Source organism: Pleuronectes platessa, chromosome 16, assembly GCF_947347685.1.
Source record: "Pleuronectes platessa chromosome 16, fPlePla1.1, whole genome shotgun sequence".
NCBI classification, from domain to species: domain Eukaryota; kingdom Metazoa; phylum Chordata; class Actinopteri; order Pleuronectiformes; family Pleuronectidae; genus Pleuronectes; species Pleuronectes platessa.
In genome coordinates this window covers 13,574,889-13,596,500 of record NC_070641.1, presented here as the reverse complement: position 1 = coordinate 13,596,500, position 21,612 = coordinate 13,574,889, and the positions used below count along the sequence as shown (strand labels likewise).

Genomic DNA, 21,612 nt, shown 5'->3' with positions numbered 1-21,612 from the left:
GTGAGGGCTCTCTGGACTGGATAATATGTACTACGCGGCCAAGCTTGTCACCTGGAAGCTTGTTGATGTCCAAGCTTAATTGCCTTTTCTCCTCATATGTCATGGGCTTGCCCTTTTCCCCTGACGCTGATGACCCAGCAGCCCCAAGGTCATCTTCCAGGCTGGGAACAGGCTGCAGATTGGGTGGATGGTGGCTTTTCATCCCTTCCTTTTTACTACAGAGGCAAAATAAATGTGAAGTTGACCAATATGAAACAATGGCAGGTGTATCTATACATTCTGGAAAAACAACTCAAACAACAAAAATCAATAACTCAAATATGAAGAAGAAATGATAAAGATCACCTATTATCATTGTGCTTGCTCAATGTCACCTCATAAAAGATACCCGTCAGATTTTGAAATATGATAACTCAGATTACTGAGCCTCCAGTAAATTTCAACTGTAGCCACAATTACACAATAAGAGCATAAAAGCATGCGAAAAAAGAATGTAAAGGTAATACTGTATTGGGCAATAACAAGCTGATCGTAAAACAAATGGATAACAGCTGCTGAACTGACAGCTTAACATGGAGAATGTATAAAACCAACCTGTGTTTCTTCTTGGAAACAACCTCTTTGTTGTTACTGTTACTCGACTTGTTCTTCTTAGAGATCTGCGAAACAGGTATAGTGTCTTGCATTTCATCCACAAGGCTAGGCATGCTTCCCTTCTTCTTATGCTTCTCTTTTTTCTTCTCTTTCTTCTCCTTCTCCTTCTCTTTCTCTTTTCTCTTTGGTTTGCTGACTTGTGGTTGAGACAGGGCTGCCAGCTGCTCATGGACAGCCTTCAACTGTATCAAGGGAAGAGACCAGATCTCAACAAATGGCAACAAGGGCTGGACCAGAAATATGCCGCCACTCCGAACCTTCTGTGATTACTGACCTGTTCCTGGAGCTCAGCCAACCTCTGGGCTCGTTCCTCTTCAGAGTCATCCGTGGAAGACTCAGACTCAGAAGATGAGTCACTGGAACTGTCTGAAGACGAGGCGATGTGGGCCAAAGGAGGTGGAGGCTTAACAGGGGCCGGATGGTGAAGTGTAGGAGTTGGGGCAGAAACCAGAGGTTTGCTCTCGGGTTCATCCGGCATCTTGGCAAAACGCATCTCAAACACATCCTGGAAAATGAAAATAAACAAATTAAGTAAGATGCAGGTGAATGTTTGTCAGTAAAGACACAACTTTTTTTGACGGAATGTGTGCCTTTGTGTATTGGACTTTGTTGGCCAGCTCTGCACTATTGACTAGTATAGATCATTGTGTATTGTAACTCTAATATCTATATTTCTAGTTTTTCCTTGATTGTGAATATGCTGCCTCTAATTACCCATTGAGAAATAGAATATCAGAGAATATACTATATGTGGCAAATTTCAATAACTAAGATGGAAATGAGAAGGATACGATAAGACTACGGCTGTGCAAACCTGTGGTTGAGTTGATTTATTTTTTGACAGAAAACTAGACAAACTGTAATAAATAGTGTAAATAAATACATGTTGAATTTGTATTGTATAAAGAATAATCAGTGGATAATACATAAGACTCTCAATGACAATATATTTTATTGGAGTTTTCTAACTAAAACCGCGCTGGAGTTTGGCCAAGCTTCTCTTCACGTGGATTTTTTTTAGATGAATAAAACTCTACAGAGATGAACTTCCTGATCTTTTTTGTATTTTAATAAAGTAACACTGTTTGCACGTAAGGCTGTATTTACCTGTAGTTTGCGTGCCATAGCCACCACCTCGTGGTCTGGTGGGTTATATTTGTAGCAGTTGGAAAACATTATTCGTACATCAGCAGCAAACTCCTGGGGTTCCCGGTATTGCCTGTTCTCCAGCTTTGCCTATTAGACACATCAAGGATATGAATTACTTGCCATGCCACAAGTCCACTCTCTTTAATAACTTATGGAACACTTGACCGACTGTCCCGTCTTCACCACACCTTGATGGTGTTTAGGTCCATGGGATGTTTGATGATATCGTGATAATCATGTAGTCCAAGTGCAGCCACGTCAACCGGTTTGTAGAAAGGCCAGGCGTAGGCAGCATGTTTCTTTGACAGCATATCCCTAACCAAACTAGCACAATATCCCAGTTGATCTTGTGGTTTGGGGCTATGACCTCCGCTTGGTCCGCTCAGTCCGATACCAATGCCTATGTGATGCTGAGAGTCTGGAGCCTCCTTCTTAATCAGTTTTGTAGGTCTGCTACTCTCTCGCCTGGGTAACGTCTTCCCAGATTTGGACTCTGCTGGCGAAGATTCACTGAGTTGGTCATTTGCTGTGGGCGTTGTAGTGTCTGCTTTCCTTTTCTGGCTCTTTCTTTGCTGGATAGCAGTGGATAACAAGAAAGCACAGAAATGGGGAAAAAGACGACAAGGACAAAAATGAATGGTGATGCCAACCTGAAAACCACGTCTCAAATATATTGCATTTTTTGTTTTATTTCGTTCATTAATACTATGATTAACATGTTTGCCAACCTTTATTTCCAAAGACTTGTTGAGAAATCGGATCATGTGCGGGTTCGACTGACTGCAGGGCTGTGGTACAAAGTTTATTGTTATTGTGACAGTTTTTTCTATGTTGAGGTATAAGATTACATCATAAAAGGTCTAGAGTAAAATATCCAGTTCAAGTCGACTTAAGGCCAAAAATACATAAGGCTGAGGTTGATTAAACATGACTAAAAGCTACATGGACTTTTTATCTCAAGACTGAGATGAAGACTGTCTAAAACTATCTTACAAAAATCTAAACTAGTCAAAAACTAGACCCCCTGCCCAAGCATATTTTCCTGTGTCACACTCACTTTGGTCATGGTAACAGAGTTCTGCAGCATGGGGGCAGTGTTCTGGATGGATGCTGGAGGCAGGGAAGTCTGAGCAGGGGGAGGCACAGAAGTCATGATGGGAACTTGAGGAGCACAGTCAGATTGACCCAGGGAGTAGGGACCTCCGAGCTGAGGCGCGTGGCTAGGTAACGTCGGGGGCACGTGGGCCTGCATCAAAGGCTGGGGAGGTAGTGAAGGTGGCCCCTGCACAGGTCCTCTGGTCAGCGGTGACGCTGAGAGGTTTGACAGACCACGGGTGTGAGGAGTCGTGGACGAAGGATCAATGATGGCCCCTGGTTTCAAGCTCAGGCCTTGATGAGAGAACAAAAATTAATAGCTCGTAGAGGCGAACTCCAAGACCCCAAAAATGCTAATAGTTAAGACACCTACCTCCCTCTCTCCTGCCCCGCCCGCGTCCTTTCCCTGTCATGACAACGATCTCAGTTTCTTCCTGAGGCATTTCTGTGATCTTCCCGAGGAAAAATTTCTCTAGAGACTCAGCCATCAGGACTATGTCATCTCCAGGCTGCAGGGGGAGACAAACACTCTTAGCAAAAGTAGAGGCATATCAGGATGTTGAGCACTTGGTGATAATACAGGTTCCAGGGTTCAACTTACCTTGTTGTATATGTAGCAGTTGGTAAACATTGTGTTGAAGTCTTGGATACATTCTTGGGCATTCAAGTAGTAACTGCTCTCAAGCCTTCTCTTGATTGTTCCCATGTCCATAGGAATTTTGATTATATTGTAGTAGTCCTGGAAAGGTTGCATACAAGTATTTCAAGAAAGTTGATTGCTTTTTCAATCAAAAATAAATAAATAATAATCTCTTATTATAACTTCTTAAGCAATTACAAAATAAGATTTATATTATCCATTTTAGATTTAACTTAATAATGAAATCAAATGCTCTTCTTGCCGACAAACATATTGCAAACATGACAATGTGTGTCAGGATGAAGAAGTTATTTGGAGGGATAATGTTAAAGTTTTTCTTTGGTTACATTGTTTCTGGATGAGTTTTTTTCTAGGGGTAGAGAGTGTGGTATGTAAACATGTACAGAATGTTGTGTGATATGTCTTATTGGGCTATGTAAATAAAACCGACCTGAGCAGAAGCAGAAAACTAAGCAGAAAACAAATCAACAATTACAAAGCTACTTTTTTGCTTATCGTGGAAGAAATGAGCCCTGATATCTCAAGCAAAACTATAAAAACACATACAGGAGAGAGTTGTTCTGCAGCCTGCAATAAATATAAATCAAACTATATGAAACACATACAGTAAATGTTCGGCTGGAATGTGTAGATGAAGTGAAGCTGCTGACAATTTGTATGTGACGCCTAATATGTTTTGAGGCATGAAGCACATAGGGTGATGAATACTCACAGGCAGATTGAGTTTGACTGCATCAACTGGTGCATGAAAGGGCCAGGCAAACTGGTGCTTCCACATGGTCTTCACCACCACCTTGAGCAGAAACTGCAGCTGATTGGTCTGGCGTTTTGGCCTGTCAGGAGTGACGTACTCAGGGGCTGAGAGGTTACCCGAGGACTGGGCCTGCCCCTGGCTGCTGCTGCTGCCCGACATTTGCGCTGCGTCCAGGCCGTCCCCCATTCTGTGTGGGTTGAGCATGGGCCTGTGCCCCGGAGGGGGAGCTGGAGCTGGAGCAGGGGCAGGGGTAGAGGTGTTGGCAGGACACCAGTTCAGTCTTGGCCCCGGCACAGACTCCACTGACAGAGCACTGCTGATCCCATTGCACTCCTCGCTGGACTCTCTGAAGAGAAAAAAGAACAGTGTTGGCATGTGTGTAAACAGCCCTAAAAAAGATATCACTTTATTTGTCAGAAAGTCAGAAAATCTATAGGAATCATTTAGCATAATTAAGTAGACCTCTGATACCTTGGTTTATTGTAATTTTAAATATAATAATACCTGTAAACTACAAATATCAAGCAGAGGATTACTTCCATTATTAATTTAGCTGTTTGGTGTATAAGGTTCACTAAAAGCTCACAATCATTAATTACAACATAAATAGCAAGGTTGTTATCTTTCTACTGATATTGACAACTGAAACAAAATCTGCTCTCTATTCTGAAGAGTCAAGGGGTCAAGGTTTCGGTCTCGCATTTGTATGCTCTTCCAGGATCTTTGTCTTCCCTTTCTGTCTGGGGACGTGGGAGTGTTTAGGGATGTGGGCGGACAAGGGTGGAGAGTGGCAGGGGGAGGGTGTGAGGGTGGGTGGTTAGAGTCATCTGGCAGCGGAGGGACTGTGTTCCACTACGCAGCGCTCAGTCCGAGTCGAGATAATGTCTCTCCGAGGCAGTGAGGGACATCCCGTTCAAGATACACACAAAGGCTGTTAAAACAAAAAGGCCCAATAATAATAATAATAATAATAATAATCAAGAAATAATTGAAGGCTTCGGAACTACTGTTGATTATGAGGTTGGAGATTTAAGTCTCAATTAGAAACACATTAGCCTTCCAGTCTCACACCCTTGAAGCCAACCACCACAAAAGGCCCATGAAGATAAACACACTCCACTATATAGATCTGTGATTAATCACATTCCTGTTGGGTCACTTTCTGAGAAGAGAGAAGCAGTTTGCACACCACATGATCGCTGCCTTAGCCTCCCCAAGGCACACAGCGGAGAATCTGACTAACTGACCAATATGTTCAAGTGCTTTTTGAACTAAAATAACTTCTCAAATAAGATCACAATAATTTGTAAGGCCGCACTCGAAAACCTGTAATTTACTGTCATATACGATGAAGAAAAATAGCAAATAGTCATATTCTAGGCGCTGGAACCACACGTATGGAAACCCACTCACTAACGCCATCACAGCTCAGTCTGCTAAAAGCCGGGTATGTCAACACTTGACATGAGGTGAAGTGTAAGAAAAATATTTTTCAAATGCTAGAAAATAAAAAAATTCTGACTCGGTCACTGAGCTTACATATCTTTAGACAAAGGATGAAAGCTATTTTCGATGTGACTGGTATAACATCAGTGCAAACATGGTTTTATCAATATCTGCTTAACTGTGGTTTGCTCGAGCCACATTAAGTGTGCCACTGCAGTTGATTCAAAGGTGCTGTGTATAAAAACAGCATGTTGACTCAGTTAAGAACTAATTAAGTTGTTTTTATAATAAACATCATGGCGAGTAGATGTTAAATATACTGGAATGTTGCTGGTTCCCCATTTTCCCACCAGCCAGATAAGGATAAGAAATGCGGCAACACAAGATGTTTGGGGAAAAAGTTACCAGAGCAGAATCAATCACTACAACTCTGACACAGTTTCAACAAGTGCTGTTCATGTCTTTGTTACATTGTGAATATTTGGTTTCACATTGCAATTTAGGAGCAACTAAAGATGTTTGTATGACATATATACATCTTAGTATCATCATATACATGGTCAACTTCTACCTATGCTTGATATTGATTGGTATGGGGGCGCGTCTGTTGTCGGCTGATGTATTTGCTAACATTTATGAATAAAGTGCATAGACTAAACATTTTCCTATTTTAATGGAGAAAATTTATTCACCTGTTCATTACATACCTGTAATATCAGTAAAATGAACATCCTCTTTGTTCAAACATATCATTAGAAGTAATGACAGCAGGCAATCCTGCAATCTGCTTATTTTTGTTCTTCTGTAATTTAATATTAATTTAATATTGTCTCAGCTTCCTGAAATGGGTTTGATAGTCCAAACCATCCACTATAACTATTTTTACACTGCAAACGAACCAAACTGTGGGTCAATTTGATTCAGAACAAGACCACCTCCTTGGCTGGACTAGATTTTGGCCCGGAGCAGTGCCGAGGTACCTTTCACATCCATTTTGGTTCAGACTAAACTTAAAAGTCTGATGGTCCAGACCAAACAAGGTGACTGTGAAAGCGCCCTTAGAGACGGCATTAGACTGCTTCAACTGATGGTGTTTCTACCAGCCCAACACTGACAGAGCTATCACAACTTATCACTGCTTGTAAAACTAATGAAAACAGTTAGAAGGTAATCCAAAAGCTCTTTCCAACGTGTCATTTGCAGGAACATTTGTCTCATCAAAACAACTGTCAATGAACAATGAAAGTGGAAATCAAATGAACTTCTAAACTGTATAATATTGTTCATGAGAGAGGTTTATTATTATTTTTTAATCTGGCAGTCGTTTCATCTTTTTTTATGAATTTTATACAGAGACACGTACTTCAAAAAACTGTCCTCGGTAAACAAAAAGGAGACAACAGAGAATTTTTGTTTGACGTAGGGCAACAGAAAAATAATTAACCAAGTCCAACTAGAATAACAACTTTTGAGAGAGTTATGAGGAAGTCTAACACCAGCTGAACTAAAATAACCTTCCCCAATGCAAACACGTCATACTTACAATCATAAATAGCTACACACAAACAGCCTGATATGAGGAGGTTCTTTATGGAAAAACCGGAGAATAAGGATGGTGTTGAATAATTTAATGACGATGAAAACAATGGAAATCCACATTTCTTAATGTTTATGTCTCTAAATATAAACATGAGTCAAAGATATGATCCCTCACAGATGAAATGAATGACGATTATCTCGTAACAATAGAACTGGAAGAGGGCAACTAAGTGCGTCAGGTTCAAACCCACAGACCTACTGTGGGACAAGCCGCAGAACATTTTAATGACTGTTATCAGAGGAATGCATCACAAGACACATTGGATCACACCTTTCTCCGTATTGGGCCCAGTTTTTTTATACTCAACATCTGTAAAAGGTAACAAGATATTCCAAAAATCCACATCAGTACAAAGAACAGCCTCAAAAATAACAAACGTGTCTCAACAAACATTATATGTGGTAGCGTACTGCAGTACTACACTAAATTCACGGGTTTTTGAGTTTCCCAGTGTACTCGATATCAATCTTGGACCATATCAGCGAAGTCCGGATAATTGGGACTTGACCCGCAGTTTTCTTTTCACTCTGAGGAGGCGCATTTACACCAGCAAGAAATCCTCTGCATTATTCAGTCGACAGTGGGACGACAGCAGATATCCGGGTCAAGACAGTCTGACCAGTTTATTTTAACACACAAGTTTTTCAACATAAATCCTTTTAGTAGGCGTTTATGGTCCAGAGGATATTTTGGCTCATTTCTATCAACAGCTATCTGCTTGTGAAGACAGATACATTTCAGTCAATGTATTTCATCTCTTCACGGGCTGTTTACCTGAGTGGCAACCAAACCCTGCTCAAACAAAATCAGTCAAACTAGAAACAGAAACCAGATGGCTTCCCGCCTCAAAATCTTGTCCCTTGCCTACAGATTTTGCATAAAATCTGTTACAAGTGATTACTGAATTTAGACACTACATATAATGCCTTTTAGGATACTGCAGGCGTCGAGATTATAATTATTAACAAATCATTTGTTCTGCATAGACATTGGAACATGTACATTAAAGTATTATCTGTCTCCAATGGGCAGGTGCAATCTTTCAATGACTTATCATTGCTATAATTGTGTACAAAAGCTTAAAAATATGCTGTCGTAATGGCACAAGCTGTAGGAAAGATGATGAGCCTAGAGGGAACACATAGAAAGCAGCCAGTCTGAGGTGAGACAGCCTTTACCATGATCGCAGGTACTATGCAGGCTTCTAAGGGCACGAGGCAGACCCATTACCAGGGCTGGAGCCAGCACGAGTGGTAAGTCTTCAACAAGGGCAAAGTCAAATAAGGTAGCCACAACATGAGGCCTTTCCAGCTGGCCTTCAGGGCTGCATGGAGCAAAGTCTCGTCATATACATACACACACACACACACACACACACACACACACACACACACACACACACACACACACACACACACACACACACACACACACACACACACACACACACACACACACACACACACACACACACACACACACACACACACACACACACACACACACACACACACACACACACACACACAAACACAAACACAAACACACACAAACACAAACACTGCCAGATGGTCTTCAGCAGCTCATTAACATCAGCGTCAAGCACAACCACAGCGACAGTTAGGGACACTACAGCTATGCAGCAACGACAAGTGTAAACAAACTTCTAAGAACATGGGGACACAGGTGCAATGCATAAGGATTCAAACAACTGTAGTGTAGGCATACATCAAACATGTTGTCAGACGTCCCTGCAGTCTATCTTGTGGTGCTGCTGATAGTAATTTGGCCTTGTGTTCCTCGTCTTTCTCACACACACACACACTAACGCAGGAAAGCTCTATTCCCACTACTAGTTTGTTGTGCGTGTGTTCGTGTTGCATTTGTTATACATTCCTATGAATCTCATACTTGTCTGCATCTGTCTTGATTGCACAGGAAAGCCATTTGAGAATAAAGTGCAAGGCAAGCCACGAAACAGAAGACACGTTCCAGCTATTCGATTACACACTTCAATCAGCTTGCAAAAATATTAACTTCAAGGGCACGTGTTACTACGGGGAGGAATTCTTAATGATGGCACTTGTTTAACCTGGGCCTGGTTTTTGAGACACTCCTCAGAAAATTGCCATCCATTCTCTCTCTTCGTATTTCCATGGCATCAAGTAAAGTGATGTTTCAGTTTCAATTTATAGTTGAACTTCAAATTGTTATTCAACCTACCAATTTGGATTTTATATTGTTAGTTTCCAGCTGATCAATAAAATGTCAACGACACTGACTTCTCAGTAAATTCCAGACAGATACCAGGACACCCTTCACGCAAGTCTGACCTCAAGAGCAGGCACTTACGGGTGCAGGCACAGTTGCAGTCAAGTTAAGAATCCACATAAAAGTCAACATTTCACTATTTGTTAACTTCAATCTAAATAATCACAAATGAAGAACCCTACATTGCACTACAATAAAAAATAGAATTGCAGGTTTATATGATGTTTTTTGCTTTCATTCAAAGCTTGAGTAATACTTTATGTTGTTGCAATAGTGATGTCACATTCAACCAGTCCACATGATTAATTAGTAGAACTCAGTCTCAATGAGCTGCTTTCCTGGTGCAGGAACAATGTTGGCATGTGAGACTAATCAAGTCACTAGACGCCCTCAACAGAGGTCAATCAAGAGGTCCACCTCCTGCTGCTGCATGTCCTACATGGCTCTCAGATCTGGAATAACAGTTGACCTTTAACCTGGACATACATCACAGCAGACTGGTGTGGAATGTTTTTTCAGGAGGAAGTGGCTCTGGTTACCGGGCTGGGGGGATGCATATCTCACACCAGGAAATCTATGCTGTGTCTCCAGCCTGATACTTCAGTTTGTTCAACAGCACGTAGCACCCTGTGTATACAGTATACTTACTGGCATAGTGAGTAATTTCGGACAGGGCAGGGTTTTCCCAAATCAAACAACGCTGCAGGCAACACAGTGGAAATGATTGATCGCCCAAGATTGCCACCTGCAAAAATATCTGTTGGCTGTTTCCATCAATGACAGTTTAACCTTCTACATGCAACATGGAAATAATGGCTGGATAAGCGCTGACAATGGGTTGCCAGTTTTAAATTGAAAAACATGCTGGTGGTCCCTATTTTTACATAGCAAAAGAGTGAGCATTAAGGTTGAGAAGTGTCAAGCGATAGAAATTCTCTTGTGCGACATCTGTACTTCCAGTACGCTGCATTCTGCAATAATTGTCGGTGTGAATGCTTACATGTATGCACTCAAAACAGCCAATGCGAGTATGGAAGTATGTAAATTGAGAAACAAAAGTGGTCCTGTGTGCAACCTTCCATTGAACATTCTTGATTGAAGGGGGAGACATAATAGCAAGATATCTTCACCCCCATTTAAGTAAACTATTAATCATTCATGTGTGATGAGGGAGGGAAGGGGTCAATTTCAGGCAAAAGTGTTTGCCTACAGATTCCACTTGTGAAATGATGGCCGGTTTTTGCCTGAAAGCAAAGGCATAAATAATTAATTGGACCACAATGACAAGCCCAAGAACACAACAGCTTGCCTATTCTCCTTCATAATACCACCTTCAACCCTACTCCAGAGAGTAGCTCCACTCGATACTACCATGTATTGATTACACTGATGGTTATTCATTGGTATCCTTTAACACGTAGTTCTATTTCTGTTTTGTTTTTCCTGAAGTACACCATTGAGGTGTATACAGATGAAAGTTATTCTCTCCCACTGACTTAATATGTAGATGTCAATATATATGTAATAATACAAAAAGGATACAAAAAATTAAGAAGTTCTATGATAGGGTTAAAAGATGATTGATTTATCACAGTTTAAAACTTGAATGATCAAGGAAACCTTCAATGACATTGTGCAAAACAGGAGGACAATTAAAAGAGTGTTCTCTGCCGCTATTTACTCTAGCAATACCATAAACAACTGTGATCAGAACCTATGATGAGGACACAGCATAACGTGTTTTGCATGTGACTAGAACACCAAGTTATGAAGTGGTGTTGCGATTTGACGTTGCATTGGAAGCCTGTGGCCTTCAAGGTAGAACAAGAAATGAATTGGTACAGGGGACAAAATAACAAGAAACTGCACTAAACCATTCAAATACTTGATGGGAGCCGTCTTTCACTGCTGATTCATCATGCTAATTGTCTACACGGTACCTAACAGGGACCAACTAATGCTTAGAGTTCCCACCTCACGGAAAATTGCAGACAATGATCAGGAACTAACCTTCAAATATGACCCAGTGGCATCTGAGGCCTCTAGCCACCTATCGACTCAAGTGTGTCAAAGTCTTGGGTGACATACTCTTCAATAATGCTTTAAGGCTGCTTAAAATTAAACCACATCATCTGAATAATATCTATCCTTTTGTGAACAGTAAAACAAATTAAAATAATATCATTTGATAAATTTAGTAACCAAAATACTAGTGTTAGTTAGATTACTGTTCAAATCAATGTGCTGATAAAATCAGCATTAGTGTCATTAAAGAGTTAATGAAGATAAATTGTGTATTTACTATGAGCTTTGATTGTTTATTATTCATCACTGTGATGATCTGTTAAAGTTGAACAATGTGTTTACTGAGTCCAAATCTAATATTAGCATAGTCTTAAACAGTGAGTAATTATATGATCATAATTATCAACAATAATATCAGTGACAGTATGTATTGTACGCACTTGGGTGACGTACACACTCCGCATATCTCAGAACGACATTCTATCATGTATGATTAGTCTGTTGCTTATTTAACTACGTATAAAACTTGGCTTCGAGAAAACACAAATGTTGCAAAGGTTTCTATGGTAACCCTCCCAACACTTCTTGGCCAGGGCACAATGTTTTTCTTGATGGATACAAATCCCACTTTTGGATGCTTACCAGGCAAGACCTATACTACTTGCCTTGTGTCACTAGATAAATGAAAGAGAACAACAGCTGGGGTCTTTGTTTACTTCTGAGTAACGGGTATTTAAACCAGAAATAATTAATAGAAAGGTTGCTAACTTGAAGAAGTTTCCCTCACAGATAACAAGCACTTACAATATGAGTCAGTGCATGAGCACACAAAGTGACTCAAGGGGTCTAACCATGAGTCAGAGACATTATAACAGGAAGGGGCCAGATTCATAGAGGCTCTTTCAGGTTAAACTTTAGATGCTTGGGATAAGCAAGCCAGCGCCTACCAGGAATCAGGAGACATTTCCACAACTGCCACACACACACAACCCCCTTCTTCCTTTCCCCCTTCCCCCACACCCCCCCCTCTCTCACCGGGAGGTAGGTTCGTGGCTTCTGGCTGAAATCTAGTTAAAGATTCTAGTTTCTACAGACCACACAGAGGACATACTTCCAAACAAAATTGATGAGCGGGGGTTGTATAAAACCAGAGATAGTACTGCTAACCACATGATAATCTTGAGAAACATAACTCCAATCTGTCTTTCATTCAGGTTTCTCCTTATGTTTGTAACCATGTATTCCAATTGATTGTGTTTTGTATGTATATGTGCTTTTCTACAGATAATTGTAAGGACCGCAGTGACTGTGTTAAATATTTGAAAACTTTGTAAGAGAGTCTACCTGATCAGATAGCATTACCTTTTTACAGAGACTGAATGTGCAATTTTTTCCAGAAGGGCGTCCAGTTTCTGGAAATCCAGCAAATCGTTTGACTTGGCGTGCATCTTGTAATCCATTTATGAACTCCACTAAACAGAAACAGAAACCAAAAAACAAGGGCTCGAAAGAATTACACAGAAGTTTGTTCTTTCTTTTCTCTCAATCCAAAACACGGGAGAGATTTATTCTTCAGGCTCCAGTTCGTATACTAAAATCCCACAGAACATGATGAGCAATCCTTAGTGTAGTCCAAGCAGAGTTTGGGGGTGGCTGTTTCCAGGAAAAAGGCCCCAGCCTGGAAACAGTTGGTCCAGGAGGGGAGGAGAGGCTGAGGAAGCCTACAGCCAGCAGGCTGTGTTAGCTGTGTGAACCGGTCCTCTCTCTACCCCATCCCCCTCTCAGCAGTACAACGGCCCAGTTGCCACAGACTCTTCGCTCCATTGTGTATCCTCTCCAGGGCCTCCCCAACTTAAATGGACACAAGCAGGCGGTGTACAAGGAGGAGAGAGGAAGGCGAGAGAAGGGAGAAGGCTCCGATAAGATCCCGGAGGAGCACTTTGTTCCCCCTGCTCGCTCCCTCACCCTCTCTCTAGCACTAGCACACCAGCATGCAGTTACTCAACAGTAAAAATGGCTCTGCTGCTTCCTCATTCAGCGGAGCCTCAGCCCACACACACCCCTCCCTCCCTCTCTCTCTCTCTCTCTCTCCTACGCGCTTGCTCATTCCACCCCTCCCCTCTTTCCCCATCAATAGCTTGAGGTCCTTGCTCTCTCCTCTCTCTCCCTCCCTCCCTCAGTTACACCTTTAACACCCCACCCCCTCTTGTCTTTTCCTCCGACCATTTCATCATGCCCATCCCCCCAACCCCTCTCCTCTCTTAAGAGTGATCTTGTATATGCCTTACCCCACCGATTTAAGGACTCCCTTATCTGCACTGCACCTCTCCTCATACATAACTCACATTTCATATTGAGGCTGGGCTACTCTAATACAAAAGAGGTATTTATTCTACAAACTATTGAGGAGAGCGAACATGATGATGGGTCAGATCTTTAAAAAAAACTCTGCAGTCTCATACACAAACAAGCATCTCCAAATCAGATCTAATTCAATCAGGAGAACTTGATTAGAGGTTCCAAAGTGACCACAGCATCAAATGTGTTTGAGGACTAATGATTGTTGCAGTCCGGCTCAACAAATTCTAATATTTACAATATCTCTAAAAGTTTTGAAACTTTTATAGAGAGCCCCACCGTGAGTAGAGGGGAAATGTCAGGTAAACTCATGAATTAAAGTAGGACTGTCTAAATGTCAACAGCTGAAGACGCAAACGAAGATCTAAGTGATCAGAGTGTGACAGAAGCAGTTGATAACAGTGAGACCACCCACTGTTCCCTCCTGTAGCAGAGTATTCCCGTGTTATTATGTTCATGGTAGTACATTGAACGCAGCGCCATTGACAGCGTAAAGTACTCTTTTGATCAAATAAACTGGATTATTTCCTACGTCAGTAATACTCTGCTGTCTAGACAAATATAATTTTCCATATTACTCTTGACGTATGCGTTTAGTTGACTTAGTGTTTTTTCAACAAACTAAAAATCTGGTTTTTAGTTTGCCAGGTAAACCCTTGTTAAATGTTTCAGGATAATTACAAAAATACATCAGTGCTTGTGCATGTTTGAGAAGGCTGAAAGAAACAGGGATCTCTCTGTATGGTTAGGGCACGATCGGGAAACATTGCTCTCAGGCAGAAATCACAACTCAAGCTACAGCCTCATGTCTCGAGACACAGATGGACACACAGAGACCCCTTTTACTCTAAAACAGATACCCAAACTAGACGACAACACTGCATCTTAACCCTGCTAAAGTAACACAAGAATAACAACCTTCAGTTCACTACTCATTTGGAGAGATTATGTGCAAACTCTGCGGCAAGTGAGTGGATCCTTATGACATTTCATGACTTACAACTCTTTTTCACATAAAATGTTCTTCCCTGGCCAGCTGACTGGTGACAGAAGATGCACAATGTCTGTATTCCCAAATGAAATGAGCTGCAGTTACTCTGCACTGAAAGCCAGACACTGACAGCGTCCTCGCAGACCCACTTCCCTGTCCACGTGCCATATGCACTATTCCCTGAGACAATACAGCAGCTGCCAGACTGACAAAGCTCTGACCCACAGCAATTCAGAGTCGGCCAAGACGATGGCCCTGTCCCTGGAAGGTTGGGGGGAGATTTCAGACACTTAGAAGGAAGGAGGTAGGGAGGAGAGGGTGAAGAAGATGAAAAGCGAAGGAGAGAGTTGCTGCATTTAGACTGGGGGTTGGGTCAGAGGAAGAGACACTGGTACACACAGAGATGAGACTGCGGGGAAATCTTAGGGCGCTTCCATTAATCATCAGAGCGCTGGAGCAGCCAGAATCTACAGGGACCCAGGAGAGGAGAAAATAGAGAACAGGCAATTTGCCAACTTGACATGGTTGTGCATGCACTTCTATATATTCAGTGTGTGTGTGTGGGGGGGGGGGTTGGACAACAAAAAAGGTGGTGAAAGAGCTGCTTAATTGAAATAACAACCAAAGCCCCTTTTGATTTATTAGTGTTACCTGGATTCAACAAAGAATGATTATGTAGTTATAAAATCTTGCCTCTTAACTAGAAAGAACTGGTGTTAAAATATTACATCACGATTATAGTGAATTATTGTGGTACTTTTAAATTACTGATACATAAACTATAGTAGTTTCAGCAAGTTTTATATTGACATATAATATATATAGACAATAAAAATGATCATAGCATTTTCATTGTCTATATATATATAGACTATATATTTATCGAAGGGTGACAACTTGTAACGTTAAGTGCAGATGTGGACTCCAAATGTCGCAGTCAGGACAAAATATCAGCGTCAGTGTATGTTAGCATTCGTTAGCAATGGCCAGATATTACTAACAGTTCTCCGGCTGTTACAGCCCACACCTGCCTGCCGCTCCCTCCACCGTGTTTTTACAACACAAAACAAATGCTGTGCTTGCTGCGCCTGCATCTTGGAGACTTGCTGACTTTGGTTGATGCTGGAGAGTATCAACCAAATCATCATGGTTATAAAAGGTTCTACGGTACATATAACCGTCAGAAATTTGACCACAGTATACATGGAAACCGGTATCTGGTTCATCCCTACTGGAAACCATAACAAGCATGTATAGCACTTTGCCTTAACTACTAAAATATAATGTATAGTTGTGGATTGTCTTGCTGCAAGTCTGTTGTTTTTACGCAGGGTCACCACTGACAAGCATCATGGTGACTGTCAAGAAAAACCCATGAACAATGTAAAAATGGAGAAATGGACAAAAAAATGTTTTGTTAAAAAATGCAGTGTGTCAGGTTGCAGGGACACACTTTCAGTGATGAAAAAGACCAAACTAAAGCATCACTGCTATCGGAAACATGCAGCTTAACTGGATGAGCTGCAAGGAAAATGCCACTGGATTAAGGAAATGCTCTTCGGAGGACTTTAGGTGCCCAACAAGCAGCTTTTATTAGACTGCATTCTGACAGAGACAATGTCTTGCAGACAAGTTTTGTGGTGAGCTGACTAAAAGCTGAGAAGTTGAAACCTCATTCAGGAGGAGAATTTGTAAAGGACTACCTTGTTGCTGCTGGAGGGAAACAAACTTAAATAGTGCATAGTGTGTAACCTGCAAGAAGAGAACCCTCCTACGACATGTGAATATGCTGCTGAATGTGCGTGAGGTTTCAGTACATAAAAAGTAAACAAAAAGGACATAAATATCTAGTTTTGCTGTTTATAGGGGAACCAGCTGATGTGCCTGACATCCAAACTAAATCCAGCTTCCCTCTACTCAAGTTCTATAACCTTGTGAGCTGTATATCCAGAAGACTTTCACATTCTGAGGAGAAACACACTGAAGTTTGAATATCTTTTTGGGACCGAGGGCAGCTCTTCTTGACACCGACTCTTGAAAAGACTCAAGACCGAAGCCTGAAAAACCAGCTGATATTAGCATTATTCATCACCAGCATCTGAGATCAGATCACTGAAGAGAAGCTGTTCCAGCCATCGCAGTAGGGAGTTCAGTGTTTGTATTTTAGTATGGCCATTAAGGATGTTATAAAGATTCAAATGGTACTTGATACTATGGTTCTCCAACCCTGATCTAGAGGGAGCCTTCTTAAGCCTGAATAATTTATTCTTTTGAATTAGCTTAAACTTGAGACTTGTTTTTGACCTGAAAGACTTGACCGATACTAGACTAAAAGTCCAAGTTTCTGCTGCTTCTGTGATTTTTACCATCCATTTCTAAATTGTCTCTCTAGAGTCCACCAACTTATAAGGTCAGTACTGTACTTAACAAGATTGCACGATCCTGGTTTGGAGGAAATTTGCAGATATTCTCAAACTCATTTTGGCCAATTGTCATTTCCGATACCAAGATACACACACGTCTTTTTTAATTGATTGAAAAGAATGACACAGAGTCTCTCCTAGCATGAACATGTTATTCTTTTTGTGAAACTACCTGTCACAAAAGAGACAAACATTCGACTATACCGACTGTATCCTTTTACAAATATTGACAGTAAATCATTAGTCTTTAATCGTTTTACTAAATGACGATCTCTGTTTTTTTACAATATATGAAATGTCTCTTTTCATCTAGCAATCAATGTTTGCTGACAACACTACAGGTATGTGCGTGTTGCATAAGCGAGTGCATGGAAATGACCCTGGTGGCATTTGTAGTATTCCGACAAACTGTTTCTAGGAAATTGTTGCATGAAGTAGGTGGGAGTTTAACTACAAAATAACAGAAATACAGAACTAGCAGTTCCTTGAATATTGTTACTTTGAACTTTTTAGACAACTACAAGTTGTTTTTACAAATCAATAAATCATCAATGAATTAACAATAATTTTGCATTTATTATAAAAAATGTGACTAAAATAAAAGCTATGCCCCAATCGTCTCTTTACGAAAGATGAAAACAGTTGACATAATAATAATTAAGACAGTCACACTATCCCTTTGGAAGTAGTTCAAGACTTATTAAATGTTGTTGACGATTTAAAAAAATAGCTTATATTCGTGTATGATTGAAGCCTTATGGTATAACTGTGATGCAGATTTGGTTTTGGTGTGCTCTTCAAACATGGCGTTCTTCCGCAAAATGGAGCCACACATGATCAGCCGCTATCCTGTTTCGGTCTCCTGGGGGATCCTCTGCCACTCGTTTCATCCTACTTTAAGCAGAAGATTTCAAGCAATCTTTTTTTCCCCACTTCCAAGTTTCAGTCTTTGTATCAGGCATCAAGCATCTAGCATGGCAGCAACAGAATAATTCATCTCAAACTGCGCCAGTCAGCCCATCACTGACAGCCTCCAATAGGGTAATAATCAGAAGCATATGCAACTAGTGCCCTCTTCTGCTCAACAAAGCTTTGCATCATATAAAATACCAAATTCCATTTGGTTGCGACATCTTGTTGAAGTCGATTGAGAGGCGTGGGCTCCTTCTGTACATCTTGTCATTAATTGCATGCAAGTTGCAAGTGCTGGAAATGCCCCACTGCTACTTCCCACAGCCACAGCATCCAGTAGCTGTGCTGAGACACCCTCCTGCACAGCCAATTGACTGGTGCTCTCTGTAAACTTTACGGGCCGTTGTTAATGAAGCTCCAGACCTGTAACTGCATGATTTCAAGGATTGCACTGCCGCCACATGATTAGCTGATTGGATAATTGCATGACTAAGCAGGTTTAGGTGTATAGCTGTAATATGTTTTTTTCAAAGCTACTCAATGCTCATTCATAGACGCACAGGGTAACAACAACTATTGTGAATATTGACAGGGACGAAATGGCTTTTGCTTATTAGATGTTGTACTGGGTTACTCCTTCCAATGAAAGCCTATTGCTTTTAAAATGTTAACAACACCAACTCCTTTGTGTATAAACAACCATGAATACAACTGTCAATGTATGACAACATTGTAATATGGTGTGAGAAAGTGTTTGCAGCAGGTTTCTGAGTTGTGTCTTATTAGTACAACTGGACTGTTTGAACATATCACGATTTATGTCATCATTATATCATATTTATAAATTAATGTTATAGAAAAATAATATTTAATATTAATGGTTTTGAGGATACAAATGGCGCAGGAAATTAGGGGAGGTCTACCTTTGATTCGATTTGTTGGACAGTCCTCTCAAGTCCTGTCTTCAAGTTTTAAAACTTCATCACTCTCTGGTCTCTGTCTGGTCACTCTGTCCCCATACTGGTCTATACTCTCCTTTTATCTTTGGTCTAGCATGCGTGTATTGCGTCATGAAGACTGTGTGCACAGTTTGTATGTTATCTACTACCATTTGTAACTTCGATTTCCAGGTAAAAAATATTGAGGGTGGGAACCAGTGATTGACATTTGACTGGGTGATTTTAATTACATTAAATGTCAACTTAAATATCAATATAGATATTATCTAAAAAGGCCTTGCTTGTAAATAATAAACAATGTAACATCCCAATATGCCACTGTATGACAATGATGCTGCGCTTTAATGTGGATATAGAGAAACCAGAATTTTCATGCACCACAAATGTCTTCGCAGTAGTAGCAGTGCGATGGTTGTAGCAAGTCTCATCGTGACAGTGATTCGAGTGATAAATGAAGCATATAAACCCATACACACTGCAATAGATTTTGATGGCTCGCTCATTTGTTACAAGACCACACTCCTTTTCTTTCAGAGGTCATTCACAACTAGGCCAAGGATGATGTTACCATGGCAACTAAAGCAGAGAGAACAGAACCCAAAAGGGGAATTTCAAAAATAAGAGAGAAAAGCAACGGGGGGAAGAAAATATTTCTTTTAGCACAGGAAAATACAATGACCAAAATCAGAGCCTGACAAAATCCACATCCAAAGCTTTCCATTAGAGCCGGCTGCCAAACAAACAGCTGACTACTCACTGACGTCCAGACGGCTACTTTGTCATATAGATTACTCTACTGAAATAGTTTTGATTAACAAGTTGCTATTCGCCTTGCGTGAACATTTTGTACTCGCCTCAGAGTCACAACAATGCGAGTGTGATAACGCAGAAAATGTGCAGATAAAGTTGCTCACATGCACATTTTCAAGTTTCCAACTGGAAGAAACAAAATCAGAACATGTTGTTGTTTGAGATATGCAGTCGTAGTTCAGCTGTGAAGATGTCAAATCTACGAAGTTAGGGAACAGTTCAGGTTTAACTAGGAACATTCATTTGAAGTAATAACATTAAAATGCATTGGTATCAAGCTACTGTAAAACCTGGAGCTTTAAAATGCTTCAGTCTCTGTGTACTTTTAATAAAGCCTTTTCAAACAGGCATGTGACTGCAGTCCTACTAGACTGTCTTTGGTTAAAGGTCTATGTTGTTACACATGAGGCTTCCGAGCTGTTATAGACGGAGCCAAACGCTATTATGAAATACACCAAACATGTAAGACAGCAAGTTCTCAGCAGGGACTGTGAGCTGAGTAACGGGCCTATGCATGAGTAATCTGTTTGAACACATCAGTCGGCTGAATGCCACTGCTTTGTGTCTGTAACACCCAGCCACGTTAGTCCCACTCACACGACCCAAGCACATCTGTCTGCCACAGGGATCATCAACCAGATGTGGTGAATACAACGATAAACTGCAAAGTAATGACTGCTGGCGAGCGACCATCGCCGAGGAGCCAAGATCCTGACGTTAGGCCACAGGGCATAGATTATTGCCTGGGTGTCGTAATGGACGTCCGTGGAGTGCACACAGGGGAAGCAAACGCATACAAAGAAACGGGTATTTTAGTGTCAGAGGTAGTGGAAGCGAGCTTTACAACATGGACATTAGATTTATATCCTTGTTATCTGCTCCACTGGCTGCATTCTCAGATAATAGCCCCAGTCTGAGTGTGCGCCATCATCGCCGTGACGGCTTCACCGTCTCCCACAACACAAGACAGTCGACGAGCAAACTAGCACTAGATGCCCAGCTCGGGGGTCGTAGCAGCATTTATGGGGCCACTTCCAGCGTAGTTGTGGATAGCGGTGGGTGAGACAGACGAGGGATGTCAGACAGACACACAATGGAGGTGCGGTTATTGTGTCTTTGGACAGACAACTGCCAACTAGCTTTAGCTAGCAAGCTAGCTAGCCAGAACAGGCCGCCGTGCAAGTGAGCGGTCTCAGTGGGCGCCGGACCTCAGTGTTATCTGAGCCCTTTACGCCACTGCGACCGTGTTTCTTGCCGTCTACTCGCTCGGTTCGGGGCAACAACATGGCTGGCACAATAATGTTGGAAACAACGGCGTTTACCTGGGTTTATCAGGTTGCCAAGGCGCGCGGGATCTTTCTCTCCGAGGATCCTGAACACCTCTCGTTGTCGGTGACGTCACGCGTAGGTCTTTCGTCGGGGACGTGCAGAGCGCGTCACTGCAGCTTCAGAGGCAGCTCGGGAGAAATGAGCGGATCGGAATCGCTCTGTAAAGGATTTATGC

At 41.4% G+C, this 21,612-nt stretch overlaps 1 protein-coding gene across 2 annotated transcripts in view; it reads right to left on the bottom strand.

Annotated features, from left to right (window-relative positions):
- The window catches only part of brd4 (bromodomain containing 4), a 27,786-nt gene extending 6,231 nt beyond the window's left edge, over positions 1-21,555 (bottom strand). Inside the window, exons 1-11 of one of the 2 annotated variants that reach the window (XM_053442688.1) lie at positions 21,431-21,555; positions 4,272-4,659; positions 3,500-3,637; positions 3,272-3,407; positions 2,861-3,192; positions 2,532-2,591; positions 1,992-2,375; positions 1,762-1,890; positions 929-1,159; positions 595-836; positions 1-215 (exon numbers count right to left, since the gene is read on the bottom strand). The exon at positions 1-215 is cut by the window's left edge and continues 117 nt beyond it. In XM_053442688.1, coding sequence (XP_053298663.1) covers positions 1-215; positions 595-836; positions 929-1,159; positions 1,762-1,890; positions 1,992-2,375; positions 2,532-2,591; positions 2,861-3,192; positions 3,272-3,407; positions 3,500-3,637; positions 4,272-4,517 — 2,113 coding nt within the window. In that variant the 5' untranslated portion in view covers positions 4,518-4,659; positions 21,431-21,555. Of the gene's footprint in view, positions 216-594; positions 837-928; positions 1,160-1,761; positions 1,891-1,991; positions 2,376-2,531; positions 2,592-2,860; positions 3,193-3,271; positions 3,408-3,499; positions 3,638-4,271; positions 4,660-13,017; positions 13,707-21,430 lie in introns of those variants that run through there. The other variant, XM_053442687.1, reaches the window with a different exon arrangement.
- Between the last annotated feature and the right edge of the window lie 57 nt (positions 21,556-21,612).